The sequence below is a fragment of the Penicillium bovifimosum genome (genome assembly GCF_028826915.1).
Source record: "Penicillium bovifimosum strain IBT 22155 chromosome Unknown utg000007l_segment0_segment0, whole genome shotgun sequence".
Taxonomy (NCBI): Eukaryota; Fungi; Ascomycota; class Eurotiomycetes; order Eurotiales; family Aspergillaceae; genus Penicillium; species Penicillium bovifimosum.
In genome coordinates, this window is record NW_026622716.1 from 1632759 (window position 1) to 1657091 (window position 24333).

At 50.9% G+C, this 24333-nt stretch overlaps 6 protein-coding genes across 6 annotated transcripts; 2 read left to right on the forward strand and 4 right to left on the reverse strand.

The window, feature by feature from the left end:
- Positions 1-303: 303 nt before the first annotated feature.
- On the reverse strand, positions 304-1223 carry N7515_009542 (uncharacterized protein; the record flags this gene model as incomplete). The annotated part of the gene is made up of 2 exons (XM_056670286.1): positions 304-881; positions 1052-1223. The coding sequence occupies 2 exons, from the start codon at positions 1221-1223 to the stop codon at positions 304-306; spliced, it is 750 nt and encodes a 249-aa protein (XP_056518085.1).
- A 1485-nt stretch (positions 1224-2708) lies between these two features.
- On the reverse strand, positions 2709-4584 carry N7515_009543 (translation initiation factor 4B; the record flags this gene model as incomplete). The annotated part of the gene is made up of 8 exons (XM_056670287.1): positions 2709-2885; positions 2948-3735; positions 3790-4080; positions 4139-4210; positions 4278-4280; positions 4338-4385; positions 4436-4489; positions 4581-4584. 8 exons carry the CDS (start codon positions 4582-4584, stop codon positions 2709-2711), a joined length of 1437 nt encoding a protein of 478 aa, XP_056518086.1.
- A 1509-nt stretch (positions 4585-6093) lies between these two features.
- N7515_009544 (uncharacterized protein) lies at positions 6094-6890 on the forward strand (the record flags this gene model as incomplete). Its single annotated transcript, XM_056670288.1, has 4 exons — positions 6094-6169; positions 6246-6359; positions 6422-6538; positions 6598-6890. 4 exons carry the CDS (start codon positions 6094-6096, stop codon positions 6888-6890), a joined length of 600 nt encoding a protein of 199 aa, XP_056518087.1.
- Positions 6891-7679: 789 nt separating this feature from the next.
- N7515_009545 (FMP27 family protein) lies at positions 7680-16485 on the forward strand (the record flags this gene model as incomplete). The annotated part of the gene is made up of 3 exons (XM_056670289.1): positions 7680-16202; positions 16262-16365; positions 16434-16485. 3 exons carry the CDS (start codon positions 7680-7682, stop codon positions 16483-16485), a joined length of 8679 nt encoding a protein of 2892 aa, XP_056518088.1.
- Positions 16486-17794: 1309 nt separating this feature from the next.
- On the reverse strand, positions 17795-19206 carry N7515_009546 (uncharacterized protein; the record flags this gene model as incomplete). The annotated part of the gene is made up of 6 exons (XM_056670290.1): positions 17795-18196; positions 18250-18599; positions 18659-18684; positions 18736-18797; positions 18851-18969; positions 19032-19206. The coding sequence occupies 6 exons, from the start codon at positions 19204-19206 to the stop codon at positions 17795-17797; spliced, it is 1134 nt and encodes a 377-aa protein (XP_056518089.1).
- A 2114-nt stretch (positions 19207-21320) lies between these two features.
- N7515_009547 (putative microtubule associated protein (Ase1)) lies at positions 21321-23823 on the reverse strand (the record flags this gene model as incomplete). Its single annotated transcript, XM_056670291.1, has 4 exons — positions 21321-23272; positions 23329-23543; positions 23597-23649; positions 23707-23823. 4 exons carry the CDS (start codon positions 23821-23823, stop codon positions 21321-21323), a joined length of 2337 nt encoding a protein of 778 aa, XP_056518090.1.
- Positions 23824-24333: the final 510 nt, after the last annotated feature.

Genomic DNA, 24333 nt, shown 5'->3' on the forward strand with positions numbered 1-24333 from the left:
ACTTCCCAAGTACAGGTCTTATATACCCCACACACGGAGACTCCGTGTTCAATCGGTCATAGCAACTCAAACATTGACTTGAATTAGTTTGCCATTACCAAGCAACAATAAGCATAACAGTGGGAACTTAGCTCCATTCCAACCATGCCATAAGATATCATACTCAAAACAAAAGGAACCTAACCACCCAAATCCAGTCCGTATAGACGCCAATCGTATCCATCATCAAACAATCCGGTCATAGCAGTCGTAAATCAAACAGAAAAAAGTAGAGACCACGCCCTTGGAAACTCATCAGAAGCATCAGTGATGATTAACCAAAGCTCTCAAACGTTCGACACGCGCCATAGCATTCTCCAACTTCTCCAGCCGCTTGCGCTTTTCCAGATCTCTGCGCTCCAACACAGCAACCCTCTCCTCAAGCTTAGCGCGGGCCTTGCGCTCCTCCGCGACCATCTCGTTCGCCTGACTGAACAGCTGCACAGTCAACTCTTCCAGCTCAGAGCTCGCCTGTGAAAGCTGTGACTCGGCGGCCTTGCGTAGATCCTGTTCGCGCATGAGCGCATCCTGCAGCTCGTGGTGGTCGCTACTGGCTGGGGACGTGTGGTTCGAGGTGGGGTGTGTCGCAGCGACCGGGGTGGTCGGGACGTTGGGCGCCATGGGCGCGGGGGGAGGCGCTGCACTGCCGCGCCGGTAGGGAAGGAGCGAGGCGAGAGTCGTGAGGCGGCTGTGGTAGGTTTGTGGTTGTGATTCGGAGGAGGTTGGCCGTGACTGCGTGGGTTGGGAGGTGGGTTCACCAAGAGGAGGAGCTGCTTCGGGGTGTATCGTAGGCTGTTTGGGGCTGTGAGGAGCGTAAACGGCGGAGTTCGTCTTCGTACTCGCTGAGTTTGGAGGCTTTGCGATCGTGGTTAGTGTGGGTTTCTGGTGAAGTGCTTGGTGAGAGTGGGGGGGGGAAGACGTGTCTCTATGTGTTCTCTGTAGACGCGCGACCGTGAAACGAATAGTTGCCGTCTGGAGAGAGTCGTCGAGATCGTTGTCTTCGGAGGCTTACCTGTCGCCGACGCGCGCGCTGTTAACGCATGCACCTGCCCCTCCAACTCCTGGATCCTATTGTGAGCGCCAGAGCTGTCTTGGGTAAATCCTTCGCCCCAGCACATGGGACATTGTTTGTCTGCGGTCTTCATGGCCGATCCGACGAGGGTGGTGGTGGTCGATGACAACATGGGGTTTACCCCGGGATGAAGAGTTCGGACTAGGATGTTTTAAGGTTGCAGGATGAGATGTCAGAAGTTACTCCGTAGATATAGCTGGGTACATTGTAAGGTAACAAAGTGAAGACAGAAATATAAGACCGAATATCACCCTTTGAAGGGGTTTTAATCGATTCATTAACTCCATACCGGCCACGCTCCTTCATAGCCAATCGTGTGTTCCACTTCCTCCGTACGGAGTAGATGTTGTCAAATGGGTCTACTCCGTGACTCTTGACTCGTATTTGAAGAACTTGGGAGGTTATTTGTTTACATCTACATCTACATATTTATGTACATAGTTTGATGTAGTTAAATAACCAACTAATGTAACTCACGAGGTCATCTAGGTATCTCATGTCACCATCACGTTCAGACTGAGACTAGTTAGTGGATCCTATTTATATCCTTGCTGATTTGAGACATGTGATCTGTCTTGGCATTGTACCAAAGCCCCATTTACTGCTTCTGCTTAGGGCCCGTGCCTGGTGCCTGGACCAATGTCCATTCATGTGAACCTACTCTCGTTACAGGCTGATTAACTCGTTAGAATGGTCCAGCCTGCAAGACTTTTAGATAGATCTGTCAACGAAGACTGCATTCATTCTATGCTAACGGAAATCCAACTCAGCTAATATCGGAAATGGACCAGAAATGACTCTAAAAGACAACTCAGCATCCCAACGATCCCGAAGAATCGAATTAAGAGTAGTCGAAGAGCCCGAGCAAAGAACAGGGATTGATTTCATCACATTGTGCTCATGAGAGGGCTCATAATGTCTATTCTCGAGAGTCATGCATCTTGTTCGCGTGGCCGATAATGAACTTGGAAAGAAGAGGAGTATCGAGATGGCACACTCCGACTTCTCACGTGGACCCAACGGCAGACAGGGACGAGAAAGAAACAGGACCACCCGTGGTCAATCGAACGGAAGAGAGGAGATACACGTGAAGGGCCTGGGAACGAGAAGGAGAGATAGGAAACGATAAAGGGAAAAAAAATGAAGAAAATGGAAACACGTAGTATTCATTTCGCATCGGCTGTAATGGTCATAGGCAATCACTTGAGTCACGCATGGGAATAATAGCTAGATAGCGAAAAAAAGACGTAAGATGAAACTTTTCGGACTGCCAGATCATAGAAGCGAGGACTAGAAAAATGTCGAAAATCTAGCTCACGGGAAACAAAAGAAAAGAGATCATGAAACCGGAGGGCAAAAGGAGGAGGGAAGTGGAAAGGAGAATAAGGCTCAATCAGAATAGCAATCTACGTCCGCACTGAGAAATGGCGGCGCAGGAGGTAATTATGGGTAACAAACCTACCGGATGCGCTGCTCAAGGTGACTTGACCAAGCAGCACACTGGTCGGATTGAACCCTCGTCCAGAATTACCCCCCGACGGACCGGGAAATCCATCGCTCAAGCAAGAACGTTCGTTGCTTCGGGGTATCGATACATTTATGCGAATCCACGGCCAGTCTGTCCACGGCGGTTGTTGCGCTTGTTCACGCTGACCGTGCTCCATCCTTCGTCATCACCACCGGCAGCTGCACCAGCCTCAGCGGCAGGGGCTCTCCAGCCGTTGGTCTCCTTCTTTGCTTCCGCAGGAGTGGCAGCAGGGGCCTCTTCGGCCTCCTTGTCGGCGGTCACTTCACCGTCCTCGCCGGCCCGTTGGAGGATCTCGAAGTTGCCACCACCGCGGGGGGTCTCGAGGGCATCCTTGCCGTTGTGGTCCACAGGGGGGCTGACTGCTTGGCTTGCTTTTGCTTCTCAGCCGCCCTTTCGGCCTTCTCAGCCTTGGCCTTCTCGGCAGCTTCCTGCTTTTGGCGAATGGCAAGCTGGCGTTTCTCCTCAACCTGGCGCTCGCGAGTAGCGGTGTCAATGGGGCGGGCAGCACCGAAGGGGCTGGCCTTTGAGTCGCTGGCGCTTGAAGCAGGAGCAGAGGGGGTCTCAGACACAGTGCGCTTGGTCAGGTTCAATTTGGGGCGGCCAGCGGGGGCAGCCGGCACGGCAGGTGTGGCAGAAGGGGAGGCGGGGCTGACGGACTCTTTAGGAGCTTCGTCGGGGCGCATTCTCGCGCGCCACTGGTTGTCCAAATCGGCAGCGGTGGGTGTAGGCTCAGGGCGAACGTGCTCGGGGCGAGGAGGGCGCGAGCCCCCATCCTGGGAACGTCCCTCACCCCATGCGGCCTCGGTTCTCCGGAAGCTGGAACCAGGTCCCTCGTTACTGTTGGGTCGGCCCTCACGGGCGGGGCCACCAGCAGAGGGCGAAAGGGGTCCCTTGCGCTCCCAGTTGTTATAATCACGTGGCTTTCCATCAGACTCGAAGTTGCTGCGGCGGCCACCGCGATCGCTGCCGGCATCGGAGCCAGCATCCATACCACGTCCAAAGCTGGAGCGATCAGGCACACGGCGCTGAGGAAGCTCGGGGAGGGGACCACGGCGGGACCAGTCAAGATCCTTTCCTTCCATGCGGGACTCCTTGGCTAAATGATTTGTCAGTCGATTTGCTTACATCCTCACCAACCTTCGACACTTACGAGGCTCAGCAACACTGGTACGGATAGAGCGTCCCTGGAGAGTCGAGCCGGAAAGATCCAGAGCCTTCTGCAGGCCCTCGACGGTCTCGAACTCGACATATCCGAATCCCTTAGGGGCCTTGGTCAACTTGTCGTCCACGATACGGACGTTCGTCACACCACATCCGGCAAAAAGCTCAGAGATATCGGCCTCAGTCGCTTCGAAGGAAAGGTTGCCAACGTGGCAAGTGTAGGGGGGCTGGGTAGGGAGATCAAGAGGCTCCCGGACGGCATATCCACCGCGCTCACGCTCTAATCATTCGACTTGTCAGTATTGCCCCGCGATGTCTGGAGCAGGAAAGTATCATACCGAAACCGCCGGAGCTGGAGCCATATCCCATATCACCCGTGGGGCGACGGAAGGTAGAAGACAGTGGCTGGGCTATCCATATTGTAAGCAAGGGTTTTCAATCGACGAGAAACATTTCGAGATAGGGCGCGCTACATACTGGCTAGAAGTTTTGTTAGTATAATTTCACAGTTTCAATGGCGGGGGATCGACAACATACTAGAAGAAAGAGGCATATCCTCCATCTCATCGGCCCAAGAGCCAAGGCCTATAGCCGTTAGTAACCACTTCAATTATCCATTTTTTCCGATCGCTCACTTTCGTCTGCCAAGAAGGTGCTCACAGACATCTTCTGGGCTTTGCTTTTGGGAGCTAAAATACATTGTGAAGTCAGCGGTCGCCCACGAATATTCTCCAAGACAAGGCTGATGTCCTATCAAGAGAACAAAGGTCTGGAACGAACCCATGATTGCGGTTAAGGTTGGGGGGGAAACGCGCCAACGGATTTGTGCGCGCTTCTCGGAGAGTAGGGTTGGGTAGAAGGAAGGAAAAGTCGAGAAATAAGAGACACCTGTTCTTGAGAAGGACAAGGGTCAGGAATCAGATTAAGTGAATAGGTTCAGTATCTGTAAACCCACAGTGGAAAAGTTGGTAGAGGGGAAGTCGGCTGCGGCATGGAAGTGGACGGGGTTACTAAAATTTTAGTGATGACGCTAGCCCAATCAGAGCCGCGGGATCAGTCTACGATGCCCAGTATAACTTCACTTATCCATTCTTCATTACTTATTGGTCGGTACCGTGGAAGTGAAAGATTACGATTTAAAATATTTCAATGCCTATGGCAGTCACTAAAAGGGAATACCGAAGATAATTTTCTTACTCTACTTAGGAGTCTGTTTCTTATCAGTGTACGATAACGTCTAAACAGATCGGAAAAGTGTTACGAAAGCAGTACAGAACATAGATCTGTTTCTATGACATTGCACTGTACATTCAGTTGGAGGCTTCGGCTTGCACCTGCAGGCAGCGGTCCTAGCCACTGGTGAACAGCGATTCGGCGGTCTCACAAGTCCGACTCATACATCGTTCAACATCAGCTCTAGTCCTATTTGCTATATTTACCAGAGCCTCTTGTGAGCATTTACTCTGCAGGCAATGGCTATACATTATTACCATTCTCGATACCTAGAGATGCACCTGCACCCAAGCATGGATCTCGTTTATCTCATGCGTATGGTCACAGGGATACACAGTACAGTAAGCTTTCAACCAGCCATGGTTATAGCGGTGTCTGACTCAAGTATCAGACTTTATGGATACCAAAACACTACGTCCACTGAAATGAAACGTAGACATATTCTTGCCATTGCCCGAAGCTCTTCGAGGTAGGCAGGTAAGACTTCTGAGTCACATGTAGTGGATGGTTGATGTCCAGCCAACCTTGGAACATACTTCGTTTTCGTTTTAAGGGAAGAAATTTGCCACTGAATCCGCATATCCGGCAGCATGGAGCTCGAGGTCCGGGGGGAGGCATCACAAACGTGGGGTCAAGTTTTCCATTGCACGCGATCATTTTTAGATACAAACAAGGTGGAGATATATCCATGAAGCTTCTAGCCTCCTCCCGTCGGGCACCAATGTTTGATATTTAATCTACGGGCTGAATCAAGTCTAGCTGCATACGATCTATTAAGTAAGTACATGTCATATGAGTTCCGAATCCACTACGTTATCGTACGCAGTAAATGATTCATATTGGGCTGTTGTTCGTGGTTATCATGTGTAGGCCCAGAGCCCTCCACAAGGCGGCAGCCCCGGGGGTGGGGCTTGGCGCCCGCGGCAGAAAGTACCGTTACATAATCATATAAAGCACGTGACACGATCCTTGACTGGAATTGCTGCATCGATGAAGGCTTTTTCGATCATCGACAGTCCCACGACTCTTATTCTCATGCATCTCACAATCTGACAAGAAGATGAGTGACAAAGGCAAAGACGTGGATTTCCAGTCTCAGGCCCTGTTGTCTGCAGCCAAAGTTGGAGCACTCAGCGGTTAGTATCTGTCCTTCGCAAGAGTATCTTGCTGGCTATATGAAGGCGTAGGGCGAAATGCTGACCCCTCTACTAGGAACCGCTGGCTTGATCTATGGAGGGGCTGCTGGAGTAATTAGATCCCCAAATCCCATGATTCATTCACTGTCATGTGGAATCCACTGGTTTGCATGCGGCTCAGCTTTCTGGTGTATGTGGAGAAAACCCTCCGCAAGCTTACACTTCTGATGTCTGACCTGAATCTTTGAACAGGGCTGCGGAGCAACATTATCCGGCATCATTATCAAGAGAATGCCTCGCCGAAGGAGCGCTCGTACGCGAGTGCTTTATGCGGTGGCATTGCTGGTGGAGGTGTTACAAAGATGATGGGTATCTTGTCCCGCACTGGAAACACACCTTGTGAGATCCCAATTAACCAAATGATATAGGAGGCCGGCTGGTTCCGGGGGCCATCATTTTCTCAGTACTTGGCTACTGCGGCCAAAGCGTCTTCAACCGAGTCGACGCCTGGCAAATGAAAAATGCGCACAATACATCAAAACCATTGATGCAGCGAATGGCTGAATCCAAATGGATTCCACTTCGGTCACTATCTGACCAGGAGTACAGGGAGATGCTAAGTGAGAAGCTGCTTAGCATCGAGGCCGAGATTGCCCTTCTTGACGACAAGATTCAGGAACTGGAGAGCTCTCGACCAGTCCCTGCTCCAATCGACAAGTAAATCCGTCAATGTTATCAGCCCGGGGCTGGAGCTTAGCAATGTGCCACACTGCTTGGCTGTTCACTGCAGTGCACAGACAACGCAAGTTTGTGGTTGGTTAAGATAGCGTCCTTGGAAAGTGACACACGTGGCCATATGGAGGTAAATTATGTACAATATGATACCATAGAAGCGAAGAAAATAATGAACATACTAAGTAGTAGATGAATGCATAACTAGTCGAAATATGACCAAATAACAAAAATGATCTCCCCCTGGAATTCTTTGGGTCGCGGGTCGATCAACCACCTAAAGGGACTGGAGCCCCCGATTTAAAGTCCAGCTCATGAGCCGCATAACATAAAGTTGAGAACAAGAGATCAAATCCAGTGAGATTGACTGATAGAGGGATATAAAAGGAAAAAAGAATACAAAGCGCCAGAGTAAAATGTAAAAGAAGCCTGTTTATGGGATGGAAGAGGAATAACTAGCGTTCCGCCTTTTCTTCTAGTTCCTCCGCCCTGTCCGGTAGCCCACCTGTCATTCTCCCTTACCCTTTATTTAATAACTGCTCCGGCATGATTCGCCTACACTCACTACTTTTCGACCTAGGTAAAGTGCCCGTCCTGCTGAGACTTTGATGGATAAAGTCGCTGCTGTTCTGGAGCCTGGAATCACCAATTCCAACCAGACGGACAGTACGGAGATCGGGGTTAACAGCAATACAATTGGAACCAGATCGACATACCCTCAATGTGCGATTTGAAGACTGTCAGACTGAGATCAGCCCCCTGCTGATCGCGAACCGCGATGACCCTCTTTAACCCGACCTCGATTCTCGTTGGCTTTGTCCTCCTTTACCTTTCGTCCTTTTTTATCTTCGCTATCGTCCGGATCTCGACGGGAATCTCCATTCAACGGATCGGCTACTTGTCGCTGCGCCGGATCGCGTACACCCCGAGAGAAGGACTACATATTGAAATTCGCGGCCTCGGATTTTCGTTGCACCCTTCGTCATTTGCTCAGCCAACATGGATCAGTATTCACCTGACGGAGTTGAAGGTGACGGTGGATCCGACGACTTCGCGACGGAAACGTGAACTGTCCCGCGACATTTTGGAGTCCCCGGGCGCTTCTAGCCCTGCCGACGATCGGGCTGCGCCAGAACCGGGTGGCGGAAGCAAGACATGGGAGACCTTAACACGTATCAAGGAACGCGTCAAGCGACTGCACCGGCAGATTAATTGGCTGGCTCTTGTGGACTTGACCGCTGTCAACACCACTCTCCATTTCGTCAACGCGGGCCAAATACAGGTTGGATCGCTTTCCCTTTCTGTCGATACTCGCAGTAAGATGGTGGAACGTGGCAAGCTATTTCGTCGCAAGAAGGATATGTCGCAAGATCAACGCCCAGTCGAGTGGATAATGAACGTTCAGAATGTTCTACTCAATGTCGACGGCCGAGAGCCAAACGAAATATTTGACAATGTGGGTGTGAACCTCCACGGGCTTCTTCACAAGGATTTGGACGGACTCAGAGATGTCTCGGTGGCGCTCAAGATTGGACGTATGCACGTTCCATACGACGACATCCGGGCGTTGTTGCAGCGCATCAAACCTGACCAGAAATCTGCCAGGGGGCCATCGAACTCCGAGACCGACGACGAGATGTCATTTGCCGATTTTGTGGAGGAACTCGACAAGCCTGGGAGCCGGGACGATACGATTGTACGAACAGTCGCCGATTCAAAGGAGCTTGCAAGCTCATTACTTCGTGGTATACAGGAGATTCAGATCGCTCTGAGTTTCTTCCGTGTTTCACGGGCTATCCAGTCCCTTTCTGCAGGGCCCCACCCGGTTTATATGAATGTGGTATCGCATGAGCTCGGAATTGATCTTCATCGAATGGACCAAAAGGGTCCGGAGCATCGCATGTATTTCCAGCGAGATGATGTCGCTCACCAGGCTCTTCTTGCTGCTATCTCTCTTTCTGTGAGCTTGGACGACGAATCGGGTGAGACCAATAACATTCTATACATCCCCATGGCTACAACTACCATCAAGACGACACTGCCATCGAAAACCGTCAGCGCTTTTGATGACGAGAATGCCGAAGAGCGAAACACAAATGTCCTATTCGCAAATTTGGTCATCACATCACCTTCGATCGATCTCCAACCGAAACATGTCTCGAGGCTTCTCAAACTAGCACAAAGCAGAGCTGCTTCTCGAGGAAAGAAAAGAGACAACCACCGCTTAATCTCTCGGCTACTTCCGAAGGCAAGCATCAAGCTTTCTGTTCATGAGCCTGTGGTCCGCTTTGTTCTCCCAATTGAGAAGGAGTCTGGTACTCCCGATGATTTCAACCTCCTTATCTCCTCCATCTCCTCGATTTCACTTGATATCGAATCCTCCCATTCCTCTGAAGGCGGTGCCCATTATTCCCTTTCATCCATTTATCGAGTTGCCTCCCACAAATTCTATTACCAGACTCCGACGGGCAACAAACACAATCTGCTCACAAATGAGAATTTGGAGCTGAAGGCCCACCTTAACGCAACACCGGAGGTCTGTGTGATCGCCTCTGGAAGTCTCAATGAGTGCTCGGTCCACATGATTGATGGCGAGGTGAACCGTGGAATCCGTGAAGTTTTGCAGCAATTCATTACGCAGATGCAATCGCCTAAGCGGGTACCGATGCCAACAAATGAGCAGAAGCTGAGCGTGTTGAGACGAGTGCCACCATGGCTGCTGCAGTTCCACTTTGAGGCTACAGGGTCTAGTGTCGAAATCGCCGGCGTGGACTCCGCCGTCTCTGATATCTCCCGTGGCGTCTCTCTGCAATTGCAATCGTGGACAGCCGAATACAAGGCCCAGAAAATGGAGAAGAATGTCGGAAGCATTGCTAGGCGCCGGACTCCCAGCTATTCCACCATCGGCGACGAATCACCCTTTCGATTTCCCCCAACCTCCCCTCCCAAAGCAACTCATACTCAACGCGGCGCCTCGGATGGCCGGCGACTGGCTCTTCATGCGCGTGGCTTCGATGGCTTCGTCATTGAATCAGAAGATTACTTGGAACCCGAGCCGTTCTTCTCATTGCCCCGATTTGAGATCGCTCTGAGCACGAATAGTGACCGCCTTGGACCGCTCCTGCATGTCACCTCCGTATTTAAGGGCATATATCTTCAATACTCGTTGTATCGGTTCTACTGCCTCGGCGTCGCAGTTTCGGTGGTACAAGACGTGTTTACACCCTTGCCGGGAAAGGACTCGGACTCTGCTGCAGCGAAACCCACCGTAAGCGTACCGCTTCCACCGCCTCCAGCATTCAAATGGACTCCGAAAAAAGAGTTGGTCACCTACGATGTGAAAGCCACAGTTGTTCAACTCAAGGCGAATCTGCCAAACGATCCACAACTAATGATTCAGGTCTACGGACTTGCTGGAGCGTCTCAGCGTCTTTCCACTCCTTATATCAAAGCCAGCCTTGTTCGCTTCCATGCAGAGGCACCAAAGCTCAAGGGCGTCTGGGCACGAATTGGTAGTATGAACAATCTCAGGGTGGATTTCCGAACAATGAGGATGAAACATGGCAACACTCTGGTCGAAGAGAAGTCTCTCGACCTATGGACTGACTTCATCCGACTTGGCGTGCCTCATCATATGGTAATGCACCGCATCTTTGACAACTTGATAAACACCTCCAAGGCTATTAAACAACTGCATCATCGCTTCAAGTACCGTTGCAAAGAGTTTGGGTCTAAGAGAGAACCAGAAGGCCCAAAGAGGGTTCCCAAGATATCTCTTCGCAGCAAAGCGCTGCTCTTCGAGCTGGAAGACGACGCATTCGAATGGAAACTAGGTTGCATCTATCGAATTGGCTTGATTGAACAGGCTCAGCGGCTGGCCCGGGAAGATGCCTTCCACCTCAAATCCCACAAAGTCAAGGAAGCTGACCAGCGGCGTGGCACATCCCGGTTACGAGCAAAATCAAGCCATCGCACTTTGCGTAGCGAGCGAACCAGCCAGGATACCAGGCGAAGCAGAAGTGCCGATGAGCGAGCTCGACCTACCACCCAAGAACGCGGGAGACAAAAATATCGCTATGATGCTGAAGGCTCCACATGTCTTTCATCGGAGCAGAAAATTCCCGTGGATACCGCTTTGACTCGACTTCACCAGTACAACGCGCAAGTCTGGAAAGAGAAGATCGATGCAGCCCTTCTATTCCAGGGCACTTCCATCAAAGAAGTTCGGAACCTCTTCTCCGGGGCAGATGAACCTCCAGCGGATGTCAAAGAGACCGAAACTATCCTTGCCATTCCGAACAGACCTGGCCTGCTGTCAGCCTTGATCAGTGATGTCAACCTTGTCATCGACAAGCCCTCCTTCGCCATCGACGAATACCCCGCGTATTTACACCGGATTGGAAAGGGAATGCCCTTGTCCATGCAATATGGCCTGCTCGTTCCAATGAGCTTCAATCTGGAAATGGGCGAAGCACGCGTCACCTTGCGAGATTATCCTCTAGACTTATTGCACATTCCGGCATTGCGCCCAGGGCAATCCCCAAGGCTTGCTAGCTGGTCTTTACGGACTGACTTCGTTATTGCTGAACAATGGCGTGACCATGAATCTGCGAGACAGGTCGAAGTAGAGCTCGTCCCTGCATGTGAAGGGCCGGACGGGTCCCCACGCGATGCGTTCAAGATTGCCGTCTGGCGTTCCGTCACACCAGTCAAAACCTTCTCAGACCCTGTTGTTGAGATCAACACAAGTATGCCGACCAGCATCTCATGGGGTGTTGCTTACCAGCCTGTGATTCAGGACATGATGAAGATCATTGAAGGTTTCACCAAGCCTGAGATTGACCCTTCGGAGCGGGTGGGATTCTGGGACAAGATCCGACTCAGCTTCCATTCTCGGATCAAGGTGCTCTGGAAGGAAGATGGCGATGTACATCTGCGTCTTAAGGGCTCTCGCGATCCATATGTGGTGACCGGCTTCGGAAGTGGCTTTGTCATGTGCTGGCGCAGAGACGTCAAATGGGAGATACACACTGGTGACAATCCAATGGAATTTATGAGTGTAACAAGTGGCGAGTACGTGCTTGCTATCCCCGATTACAGCGCTGAAGCACGATGGGCGAATGTGGCGGCCACAGAAGAGTTGGACAACAGTTCTGCATCCAGCGAGCAAAAGAACGCAGCTCACTTCAAGAAGGTCATCATGAAGCTGTCTGGCGATGTCAAATGGGCAGCAGGTCTGGTCTTTGAACGGGAAGTGGACAACGATGAGAGGTCATTCTCATTCAAACCCCATTATGATGTTGTTCTCAAGAATCCCAAATATGTCGATCCATCTGAACGTGGTAATTACGATGCCTATCGTGGCTTCCGGAGTGATCATATCCATCTCTCGGTTGCCATTATTACGCCACAGAGCAGAAATTGGTCTGTCGATAATGTCCAACCATCTTCAAGCTACAACACCATCCACCTCACTCCCCGATTCTTCACTCATTTCTTCAATTGGTGGTCTCTATTCTCAGGCGTGATGTCGCTTCCTGTCCGCCAAGGACCGCTTTGGCCAGGAATCACGAAAACGAGCAAGAAGTTCAACCGTCATCTGGCAACTGTCAAATACAAGATTCTTCTCGCGCCGCTCTTTGTGGCCCACATCTACAAACACAAGGACCGCGAAGATTATGCAGAAGATGTTGTCACGGCTACGGGCCTCAAGGTTCGCCTCGACTGCTTGAAGCTTGACATTCATCAACGTCGCGAGCAGATCAAGACACAAGCCCGTGGTCGTTCAAAGCAGACCAAGACAAGTGCGATGCGCATCAATCAGGCCCAAATTGATATGCAATCTGCGGACTTCCGGGCCGTATCCGCTAGTATCGAAGGCACCACAGCGGAAGACGTTGAGCACAACGGAAACGACATTCTCTCCTCCTTCCAACAGCCTGTTCCATCCGTTGACTTGTCGCGGTTCACTATCCCTGATCACAATCTAGACTGGGTTGACATGGATGACTTCGTGGAGCCGGACTGGATCCTCCCACAAGAATCAAACCCTCGCACCCAAATTTTACCTTTGGCTTTCACACCACGTTTCACCTACTTCCGCAACACAGATCATGGTGATGTTGGGCCCGAAGAAACGGGCTACAGTACCTTTGGAGACGAACCCTCTCACGAATGTGTGATGTCCGAGACCAACGATCCTCGCCGTGTTCAAATTGAATTGGTTAAGGATCGCCTTGCAACCGTTGAGGCACAAACTCGCAATTATGAACGCACCATTGGAGAACAGCAACTCAAGCTCATGAAAGATGTGAACAATGACGCAAAATTGAGAGCAGAGCATGAGCAATTCCTTCGTCAGTCCGACAATTTGGCGAGACGACGTAAGTTCCTGACGACCACTCTCAATCGCCTTGAGAGACACATTATCCGCGATGAGCGCACTCCGTACGGCAACACACTAGGCAAAAACGCGACACCCAGCACTACTTCTTCCCGGACTGAGCGAACTGGGCGCGATGCCGACTCAGCGACCGACGGCCGTTCATCAGGGCTGGATGGCATCTACGCATCCGGCAACGATGAGTTCTCCAGTGATTTCAACAATCGTTTCATGATCCACAACGTGCAGCTCAAATGGAACAATTCTCTCCGAAATATCATCTTGCGGTACAGCCACCAAGTGAGCCAGCGGCGAGGATTTGTGTACTACATGTCTCGGCGCGCTGTAAAATTCATTCTTGATATTGTGGACGAACAAAACAGGAACAAGCGCAAGCAGCCCAGGATGTCCAAGACGGCAACCCAGAGCTCTCACAATGAGGAGGAGGATGTCGAATGCCGCATCGAACAGTTGTTGAACGACGCCAAGCGCTTTGTGAATGTCGAAGAGAGTGAACCATCGGACTCCAACACCCAATCTCCTTCCAGTTCGGACGATTCGAGTGAGGATGTAACGACGGAGTTCACTCCACAGAACAGTTACCACCTGCGTCTCATTGCGCCCCAAATCCAGCTTCTCAGTGAGAAGAATCGGAAATCAGTCTTGCTTGTTGCTGCGAAGGGTATGGAACTTAAGGTCGTATCAATCATGGACAAAGAGCGAGTCTCGGACGATGTCAGTGGCCTGGTGCAGCGCCAATTCTTGCTTGAAATGGACGGCGCCCAGTTCTTTGTTGCAACGCAGAAGAACCTGATGGAGAGTCTGCAATTCTATGCCGGTAACAAGTACGGGAATGCGCCGGGATCAGCATGGCCGCCGTGGTTGACTTTGGAATCAATGTTTGATTTCGAGTTGAATCCATTCGGATTCTCTCGTATTGTGCAAAAAACTTCTGCCACCCTGCGCTATGACAAGTACAACAACCTCCGCCTCAAATACAACGAAGAGGTGGCAAAGGGTCAGCCCGGGCCTCATCCTGGCGATCAAGAAGACCGGATAGACTCGATCAGTGTCGACTTCCCTCATTTCCGTGCGATTTGTGATTCTGCAGAGTACTACTCCATGTACATTATTGTCCTTGATCTCATGCTCTACAGTGAACCACTGGAGAAGGTCCGAAACGAGCGACTGGAGCGGATTATGCTCACTTCTGACTTCAGTGACCTTCGTGGTGCCCCCGAAATGGTGTTCAAGCTTCAAGCACGCATTCGCCAGTTGGAAGAGATCAAAGAGTACTTCCAGATCAACGCAAAGTTCTTGGACAAACAAGGCTGGAAGGATCGGCTGACGCTCGAACGTGACTTGTCACATTGCGAGGATGAGCTTTTCTTTATGATGAAAGCGATCACAACTTCCCAACGGCGCATGGAACCAGGTGGACCGAGGGCAGATGGTGTCAATGGCTTATTGCGATGGAGCATATCGGCTCGCGAGGTTGTGTGGCACTTGATGAAAGAGGCTTCTGAACCCTTGATCGAGTTCCAGCTGCGCAATGCTACATATGAGCGAACCGATAACAGTGACGGTTCCAATGACAACTTGGTATCCATCGAGCGACTGTTCGGACTGAACTTGCTTCCAGACGCCATATACCCCCAAATCATTGCACCTTACCTCGACGGGACGCGCACTTTGGACGACTTCATGTTACGTGTCAAATGGCACATGCTGGAGGCCGTCGCCGGCATTCCCGTGCTTGATAACTTCGAAGTTGCGTTGTTCCCGCTCAAGATCCAGCTTGAGCGTGAGCTAGGCCAGAGAGTCTTTGAATACATCTTCCCCAACGTGGGCTCTAGCGCCTTCGAGGCGGGTGGCTTCTCGCCCTTCATGATCAAGAATATGAGTGTCTTTGAGGGATCGGACGACGAAGACGATGAAGATACGCCCAACGGCATACCACTGATGCGCTCAACCAGTATCGATGGCAACAGCTCGTCCACGTCCATGGAAAGTCTCGCCATCTCCAAGGGCCCAGGCTCCATTGAACTGCGACTCCAGCCTACACTGACACTCTCAGATGATGCCAAGGCACGCCGCCCAGGTCACCAGCTGAAGGGTCTCGCGATGACACCTATCCACCAAGACAGCAACCGACTAGGTGTATCGGAGACCTCGCGTCAAACAGGCCGTCCGGCCACAACTGGTGGTCTTAGCAAAAAGAAATCTGCCGACAGTCTCCGCATGTTGACCAAACAGCCCACTGAGAGATCTCTGTCCAGCCACAGCGGTGGCGACGACAGCCGCAGGAAATTCGGAATGGGCAAAGGAGCCAACAAGAGTTCTAAATCCAAAGAGCCAACCGACGACCTGTCTCTCATGATCTCCCGCGCCTCTAACTACATGACCCTCGCCCGTGTCAGAGTGAATGACGTCGTCCTCTGCATGAGCTACAAGGGTAAGGGCGAGCATAACCTGGAGGATCTCCACGATTTCGTCTTCCGTCTTCCAGTTCTCGAGTACAGCAATAAGACATGGTCGAATCTGGATCTTGCCCTGCGCCTCAAGAAGGACGTGATCAAGGCCCTCATCTCGCACGCTCCTGCCATTCTTGGCAACAAATTCTCGCACCACCGCCCGTCGAAGCAGCAGCAGAAGCGTTTCCGGGAGCTTGCATCGTCGTCTCAATTATTGCCATCCACCGGCCTCACGCCTAGTGGAAGCCAAGCCCAAAGCCTGGCCAGCTACGACTCCAACAGCGACTATTCGGAATCACGATCCCGCAGGTCTATGCAGTCAAATTCCTCGCCGTTAGCTAGATCCACCTCATTGGGTTCAGACGCCTATGGCGTTCAGGATTCGGATCCTCAGATCTCCGACTCACGTTCCGACAGTGAGGTAGATGTCGATTCTCGTTGGGAGGTTCGTTTCAACTCTCACCCGTTTTGTACCGTTGTCACTACTAACAAAAGAATGTCCAGGCATCGCGTCGATTCGTCAATCCCCCTCCCGAGAGACGACCGTTGACTTCCAGTCACACTATGAGTACCATTCAGGGTAGCAGCAAGAACGACCAAGATGACAGGTACGCAAATTCCGGTCTCTCAGACCCATCCATCTCCCATGACACAGAAAACTGATTATTCTTCCCAGTCACATCAAAACAATCCGCAACATCGGCCGGAAACTGACATTCCGCAAATAACGGCAATGCTTCAACCGCATTGCACGATCCCCCACCCTTTCTTCTCTCGATTTTCCAATCTTCTCCCTAATACCCTTTACACTTTTTTCCAGAACTCCTGTGATCTTTTGTATACCACCCCTCTATCATCTTCACCAGGTTCCTCGTGTCTCATCTAGATACCCCCTCACCTCCCCCTCGCTCTTTGCAGCGGACCGTACATAGGTACCTATATGTAATATATTCTCTCTGGGGCTTTCCTATAAATCCTATCTTAGTTGTCGCCGCTTTTACCAGGCTCAGAGCCTCAGATTCAGGCTCACTGAGCAATTTTCAGTTCGAGCTCAGACTTCGTGAGTTGCTCAAGTATATCACGTGATAAAGACGTGACTTGTTCTCCATCCGCTCTGGCGTACTTGGCCCATGTCCTCGGGGCTACAGTAGGCAGTTCAGTTGGCGCAGTTGAAGCGGCAGCACTAGGACTGCGTCTCGCGGTTTATTGAGAACTCGCAAAGGCAGGCATGAAAAGATCTCAACCTTACCATACCAGGCAGGTCACATAAGAAGAAAGTAGCTTGCCGGTGTTTTACCACCCGCTGCCATCATAGTGCGGAGAAGACCTGCGTCTAGGCTCTCGAGTCTCGGCGAGTTGTCTAACCTCCTGGTCATCTTGACATCCAGCCAAGTAAGTCTTCGATGGTTCGTGACAGGTTCGGACATTGTACTAAGCGATGTTAGTCTCTAGAAAAAGAAAGAGATGGATCACTTGATAGTTGGTACTCACGATGTGGATTGTGGGGGAGATGTCGAAGTGATGGAGAAGGGAAGAAGAAAGAAAAAGAGCTGGGCAGAAGAACTCCTATTTATGTTCTTCTGTGGTTCGCTCCTTCCCTTGAAGAGATGTAGCATGAAAGAAAAGTATAGTTGGTCTTGAACCATGGTATTGAACTATAGCGGTTACTCACATGACGCCTGGGCTTCGAGTACCTTACACCTGTTTAACTATATGCCACATCATATGACTCTGTTTTATGTTGCTGGAAGCAGACGCAGGTATGATAAAGCTACCTACGTTCATGGGTGCCCTGTTCTGGCTATCAAGACGCAAAAGTACTGTGTACAGGATGGCTACAGACGAGTCTGAGTAGATCACTTTAGATCTAGGTAGCAAAGGGAGGTTACAATGCTCCAGAATAAACAAAAAGAATATATGTACACTCGCTTGCTAGTCTAAACAGTCCTCTCCTTAACATATACATTTTCATGCAACCAAACAACAATGAGAACGATTCGTCAGCTCGGATAGAGATATATTCATCAGTCATGCAAATTACACAGGGGACTTTTCCACAGATGGTCCTGAATCGGGAGCATCATGAAGGGTTCCAACGTGTGTTTCATCGGTAACGTGGGAGCTGGAGGCTCCACTAGGGGCGTTGTTGGGGACGTCGTTTGAAGCTCCGGCAGGGACATCATCGGATACTTTCTCGACATCATACGGGGGCGATGCGTCGCTGTCCTCCTTATCGCGACTCCAGGGCCAGACAGTAGCCTGGACAGAGGCGAAACGGGTGCGTGCAGTCGGCGCATCAATGTCGTCAACCCAGCGAATTCCACCTTGTCCGCGGTTCTCGGACCACGCTTTCTTCTCGCGACGCAGATCACTTTGCACCCAAGGGATTGTGATCAGCGTCCAAATGATAGCCCAGGCAAACGGAAGGGACCAGCCCAGCTGCAGGTAAGGTCAGTATGGGTTCGCTCGAACGAGGTATTATTCCCGCTTACCGTAAAGGCGACGCCTTCTTCGACCGTGAATACAACGGCCGTAATGGCGGCGGCACATACAATCGACCCTCCACTCCAGAAACAGTTCATCTCGAAGAGCATGCGCCGAAAATAAGGGCTGGATAGGTATCGAGTTCGAAGCGCATATCGATAGATTTGCCCACCACCACCATCCACTGCTACCACATCCTCAATGAGCGCGTACAACGCAGTCGGCATAACGGACCCTTTGGGGGTGGAGGAAATTCGGAACGGGGCCTTAAAACCCAACATGCGGAAAACGTCGAGGGAGAGGTAGACGAACCCGAAGTAAAACATGACGGTTGGTAGGACCATGGCGATGAGGCGCACTGTTTTGCCAAAGTCAGTACAAGGCGAGAGCTGGAATTGACACGGGGGTTGATCTAACCAAAGGGTTCATGAGGAACCGATCCACTGCGGTGATTGTTAGCTCGTTGTTTCTCCTGCCGGCATGTTATGACTTACACAACCAGTTCCACAGCCAGAATCAACCACAGAATCGTAAAGTTGATTTGGAAGAAATCCAGCTACCGAGCGCTGTCAGCGAATGTCCCATGTCACACCATATGTCCAGACCTACCCATGATACTCGCGAGTTCAGGGGTCGTGCGCGGGAGTTTTTGCGGAATAAGTTATAAAGACGATAGAAATATTCGAAAACCGAGACGCCTCCAAGCGACGCAGTGACAATCGAGAAGACTGCGCAAGATCCATGTTAGCGGTCTGAGCAGGGATTCGGGACTCCACGGCACAAAGCGTACCTAAGTTGTGTGATAGATCTGTGAGATGCCATAGACACCAGTACAAAATTAAAGGCTGGGCCAAGGTATCGACGACGAAGATTGTCCAGAAGATAGCGATCGACTTCTTCCTCGTGCGTAGAGAGTACGGGAGTGGCGGAGGTTCGGACGGCGTTACGACGGATCCTTCTTCCATTGTGGCGGTATTGGCGGACAACCACTGAGGAGGGACCTAAATAGACAAGGACACAGCTTGTGGATAGGAGGTTAAGGGGTTAATGACATGGCGGGGAAGTTATCATAAAGTGGCGAAGAGAAGTTGACATTGGCTAAAAACAGAAGGCGAAGAGGCGAAGCTAAGAATAAATCCAGAATCCAGATCTTTTGAGTTTAGGCCGGAAACAACGGCAGGATCGACGGGTACTTCCGTTGCCATACAAATTTAGTAGTGATCAGAAGTACCTGACGTAAGGTGGTCCGTGATGTCATCGCAAACAACCTTGGAAGTTATCGAAAGCAGTTGGACGCCTTGTACGTACTATACCGCGTATGCATTTGTTCTCTCGTAGTTTCCTAATCCCTTCATTTCTCTAGATTATATATCCAAATATTCCAAAAATAGGACGATTTAGTTAGTTATTTGCCAACCTCATGTTATCTAAGATTACCTAGTTCCATTTGAGTTTAAAATCTCGAGAACCAGGGAAAGCGGTCGATGTCAGTATGCGGTAGATATGTCGACATTCAAGGCTATACACGAAACATCGCCCAGGAACCAAGATGCATAATTCTGCAGAAAAACAAGGAATCGGTCGAGACTGGGCACTTCGGTCCACTCGGACGCCGATCCCGAGGCCTTCCAGGACCCGCTGTTGTTTACATCCATTTTGTTGTAGGCTGTTATGCAGTATGTTGTAGAATGCTCTCGATATTGTGCATTATCTACTCCGATACCTAGTCAGACAATCACCTGCAATAGTTACTACAAGATAACGCGCAGTAGAAAGAGTGACGCAAATCGTGATTAGGAGATTTCTCAGGCATCACCATACTGTGTAAGACCTGCGGCGACTACGGAGTAAGTATAATCATCATCAACAACCTAACGAGTTTATTACTAGACTGGCTGATCCCCGTGAGGAAAAGATAAGGGTCGACACGAAGACATGTTCGTAACTTTTTAAGATACTCGTATTCGTATTCGTAGTTCACAGATCTGATTGCTCATCAAGAGGACTTATCAGATTGGCAAAGTTCCCCGTGAAGAAAAAGAGAACATCTAGACTCTAGATATCTGATCATGTGAATTGTTGCATGATGCTATCCATGGCTCAATCCCCCGCATAGCAGCATGTACGAAAGCGAGCTAGATTGGGTTAATGGGAACATCATCATCATCCATGGCTCAGCTATGATAAGCTCCATGACTATGCCTAAAGGGGTATAGCCTACATCTTACGATCATACAACATTGAACAACCTACATCCAAAGTAGTTAATCTATGAACGTCGCTGTGGAAATCACAAGGTAATGATGGGCCTGTATCTATTTCTGCGCTAGTTGGATGTCCCTCAGCGCCATCGATGGTGTCTTAGCTATAGGTTTGCACGTTGCCACTTGCCATTATTAGATTGAAGAGATGGAACGGATAGTTTGGATCATGGAGAAGATAGAATAAACAACACTAACATATCAAAACACTGTACGACGCTGACAAATACATGGAATAATGGAAAACGGCGAAACGCCGGCATGAAATCCGACTCCTAAGACCGGAGATCGAAGAGGGAATAAGCGAGCCATAAGCACCAGGACGATGAAGAACCATAAGTCACAAAGAAACGAAGAAGAATAACACCATGCCAAATAAACGAGCAAAGAAAAGGAGGATATTAAACCCAGTGCAGGTCGAATTGGAGAGGCCGTGTCAAGCTGAGACGTGAATGACAGGGATCCTCAAAAAGGCTGCGGTCTGACACAGTCAGGGCGCAGGGGTGGGCTCAATATTAGCGACAGATGAAGGGGAGCATGAACAAGGTTGACATGATAAACTCATAATTTTGAACAGGAAGAGAAGTCGGAGGCCCTGGCCCTCCCTCGGAACTTATCGTTTGCTGGGAGGAAGATAGTGAGGAATGTAGAGCTCAATCGGAAAAGGAATGCCATCGTGAGCCATGCAGAATCCAGTCATGGAATCATCAAAAGCCAAGCAGTTGTCGTGACAGCCATCGCACATCCAAGACGCCGAGGGATAAAGTGCGAAACGTATCATGAATTATTGAAGGGGTATCGAGGCGATGTCAAGACATCTAATATGTTTCGTATTCATCGGCCCAGTCGGTGTCACTGCCAGCAACGCGCAGGACCTGCCCGGGATGTGGTCCTTCTGGACTGACACTTCGGATGCCCTTGGCCTTCTTGCCGATGAGATCAGATCCGTCCTCGGGTGCGAAGCGCTTTCCTCCTTGTGCAGCACGAAGTTTGGAGTAGTAAATATCACTGGGGTCCGCTTCTGAACCCGAACCATCTTCGAAGGTCTCCCAGTTTTCCGATCCCGAGGTCGCCGTGTTAACTGTGGAGGAATTCGAGACTTGGCGGGGAGCTGGGGGTGGAGCGGCGTGCTGTAGGTATGGGTTGGGTCGAGGGAAGTTTTGTATGGAGGAGTTGAGGGATGAGTGTGAAGAGTGGGATGAATGGGAGAAGCCGGTGGATCTCTGTGAGCTCGAGAATCCGGAGTTGCTCATGAAGGATCGCTGCCGATCATCATAGACATCTTCCGGGCTGACAGGCCGCACATAGGCACTGGACATAGCACTGTTGCAGCGAGGTGGATCCATCAGGCGGCTAAAGCGGTCTTCCTTTGATTCGACGGTCAACGCACGCATACGTGGCGGAGGTCCACGTGGGGGCGGCATCTTTCCATTAAGTGTGCTGGAAGAGTAGGTGGTGGGCTTGAGGCGACGCTCAGGAGAGTTGTTTCCCTGGGGCATATTTCCTAGCGGGACACGCGCCGGCAGTTTGGAGGGAGATGTCGCGCCGGCTCTTGAGGTGGCTCCGGACCTGGACGCACCATAGCCGATAGTGTTGTGCTTGACGGGGCCACTGCTAGTCGGGGTCTTGGTGGCTGAGCGAGGTGGAGGAGGCCCTCTCATGGAGCTTCCGGGGCGAGTAGTCGGATGCTGCCGCATAGTGCTTGCTTTGGTAGACGAGGGAGGCGCAGACGGTGTCTTAGAGCGTGGAGGTGGCATCGTTGACGGCTTGACAGGTGACAACGTATCAAGATAACGCTCCCCGTGCACAAGGAACGGTCGGCCGAACTCATCTTCCCAGTGTTCCAATTCTTTGCGCAGGTCAGCTTCAAGCTTCGGCAACTCCTTTGCGATCCTCTTGCGCAGCTTCTCCTCCCTCAAAAGCTTTCCAGGATCCCGCTTCTCTCCTTTGGCTCCACGGCCCATTAGACGGGATGCGTCTTGGCTCGAGGTCGCAAGTGCCTCACGGTCGGTCAGAAGGGTACGGTGTCTTTCAATCATTGCCAGGGTGGGAGCACGCTGCTCCTTGAGGAACTCCAACTTCTTGATCTCAGCCTCATGAGCCTCGAGCAAAGCATCACTGCACACATCAGAGAATGCAGGTGTGAAATCGAGCATTTCCTCTTCGGAGAAGAAGAGAGAGTCCCAGAGTTCTTGCAGTCGGCAGCGAGCATCCTCCACGAAAAGGTGGAGATTCTGCCTCTTCAGTTCATTGAGGCGGGTCAACTCCTCTTCAAGGTCGTTGATAGTGCGCAAACCGCAGCCACGGTTGGCAGCCAAGAATGCCTTGCGATCGGCCTCCTCGACGCCAAATCGGTCCCAGAGGGAGATCACGGTGGTTCGTAGTTCGTTGATCTTGCGCTCGCGGGCCTTCTTCTCTTCCACCAACTTGTTGCGCTTGGCCATGAGGTTGGCTACATCATCCTCATGTAGGCCGAGTTGCTCGGGGGAGTCGCGATAACATTTAACGATAGTAGGATCGGTCTGCGCCTGGGGTGTGCCAAGCTCAGCCCAGAGTTTGATCATTTCTTCGCAGGCAGATTGAACCTGCGCAACGCGGCGGTGGTACTCTTCGTAGACGTGTGTAAACTCAGCATCCAATGCAGTCACATACATAGGAGAAAGGTCGAAGCTCGGCGGGATTGAGGAACCAGGTTCGGTGGGAGGAAGTTCAAGTTTAACGAATGATGGCTCAAGGTGTGAGGAGTATGATTCAAGCGCGTCGACGAGTTCTATTAAATGTCAGTAATGGGGGCCAACGGCGACGCAGTATAATCTTAATACTCACTTCTAACCTGTTCGAAGCGTTCACGGTGTAACTTGCTCATCGCGTCATGCTTCTCGCGCAGGAACATGATACATTTGTTGAGCGGGTAAGTGACGCGAAGGTCGTCGCGGTCGAGCTCATATTGACCATTGGCCCTTTCGTCGCTCAGGGACGACTCCATCTGTTGTATGGCTGTAATGAGGCGCTCTGCTTCCTGCACCATCTCCTCTCGCTCTCTGGACAACAGTATTAGCGCATCTCCAATAGGTTTGTTTATGGCGCGACTCACTCATCAACAACCTTCAGTTGGTTGTTCAAGGTCTCCGACAGAGCGTTGAAGAGCTGTGTTACTTAGTTAGCCATGCGACAATGCCATTGTTACACCAAAACTTAGCTTACCTCCGCTTCGCGGGACTCGCGCTCACGCGCGGGCACGCCAATCTCGTCGTAGATCCCATGGAGCTGGGCGACGATGTTGTTGACCTGAGTGGTCAGGTAGCTAGTGTCTACCGCCATGGTAGTGAACCTCCGTTGATGAGGTGGCAATAGTTGAGATTGATAACAAAGAATTTGTTATCCAATCCAACGACGACACAGCGCCGAGCGAAGCTGCGACAAAGTCGAAATCAAAGCAAAAGGAGCCCGACACACAGGGTTCTCAGCACACGGCGCGCAATAAAAAGGTAACGAAAGTGGAGAGATCACAAAAAAAGAAAAGCCCTTAGAAGAGCGACATAGAAGAATGATGACTCTGGGGTTGTTTGTGAGGGGGGCTGAATCGGAGATGATAACATCAAGTTTCCAAGGTCGCAAGTGGGTGTTTGGGTTCGATCGTCGTCCCGGGCAACCAATGACTCAGCAGGCCCACCGCCCAATTCTGCCAATCAATGATCAACCCCACGCCATCAACTCGACTTCCATGCATTGACCGCTGATACTATCTACACATATTCTCCGGTCCTTGCAGGATCTGCCATTATCTCTGACTCCTTACTTTGTATCTCCGAAGCTTTGAGAACATCTCAC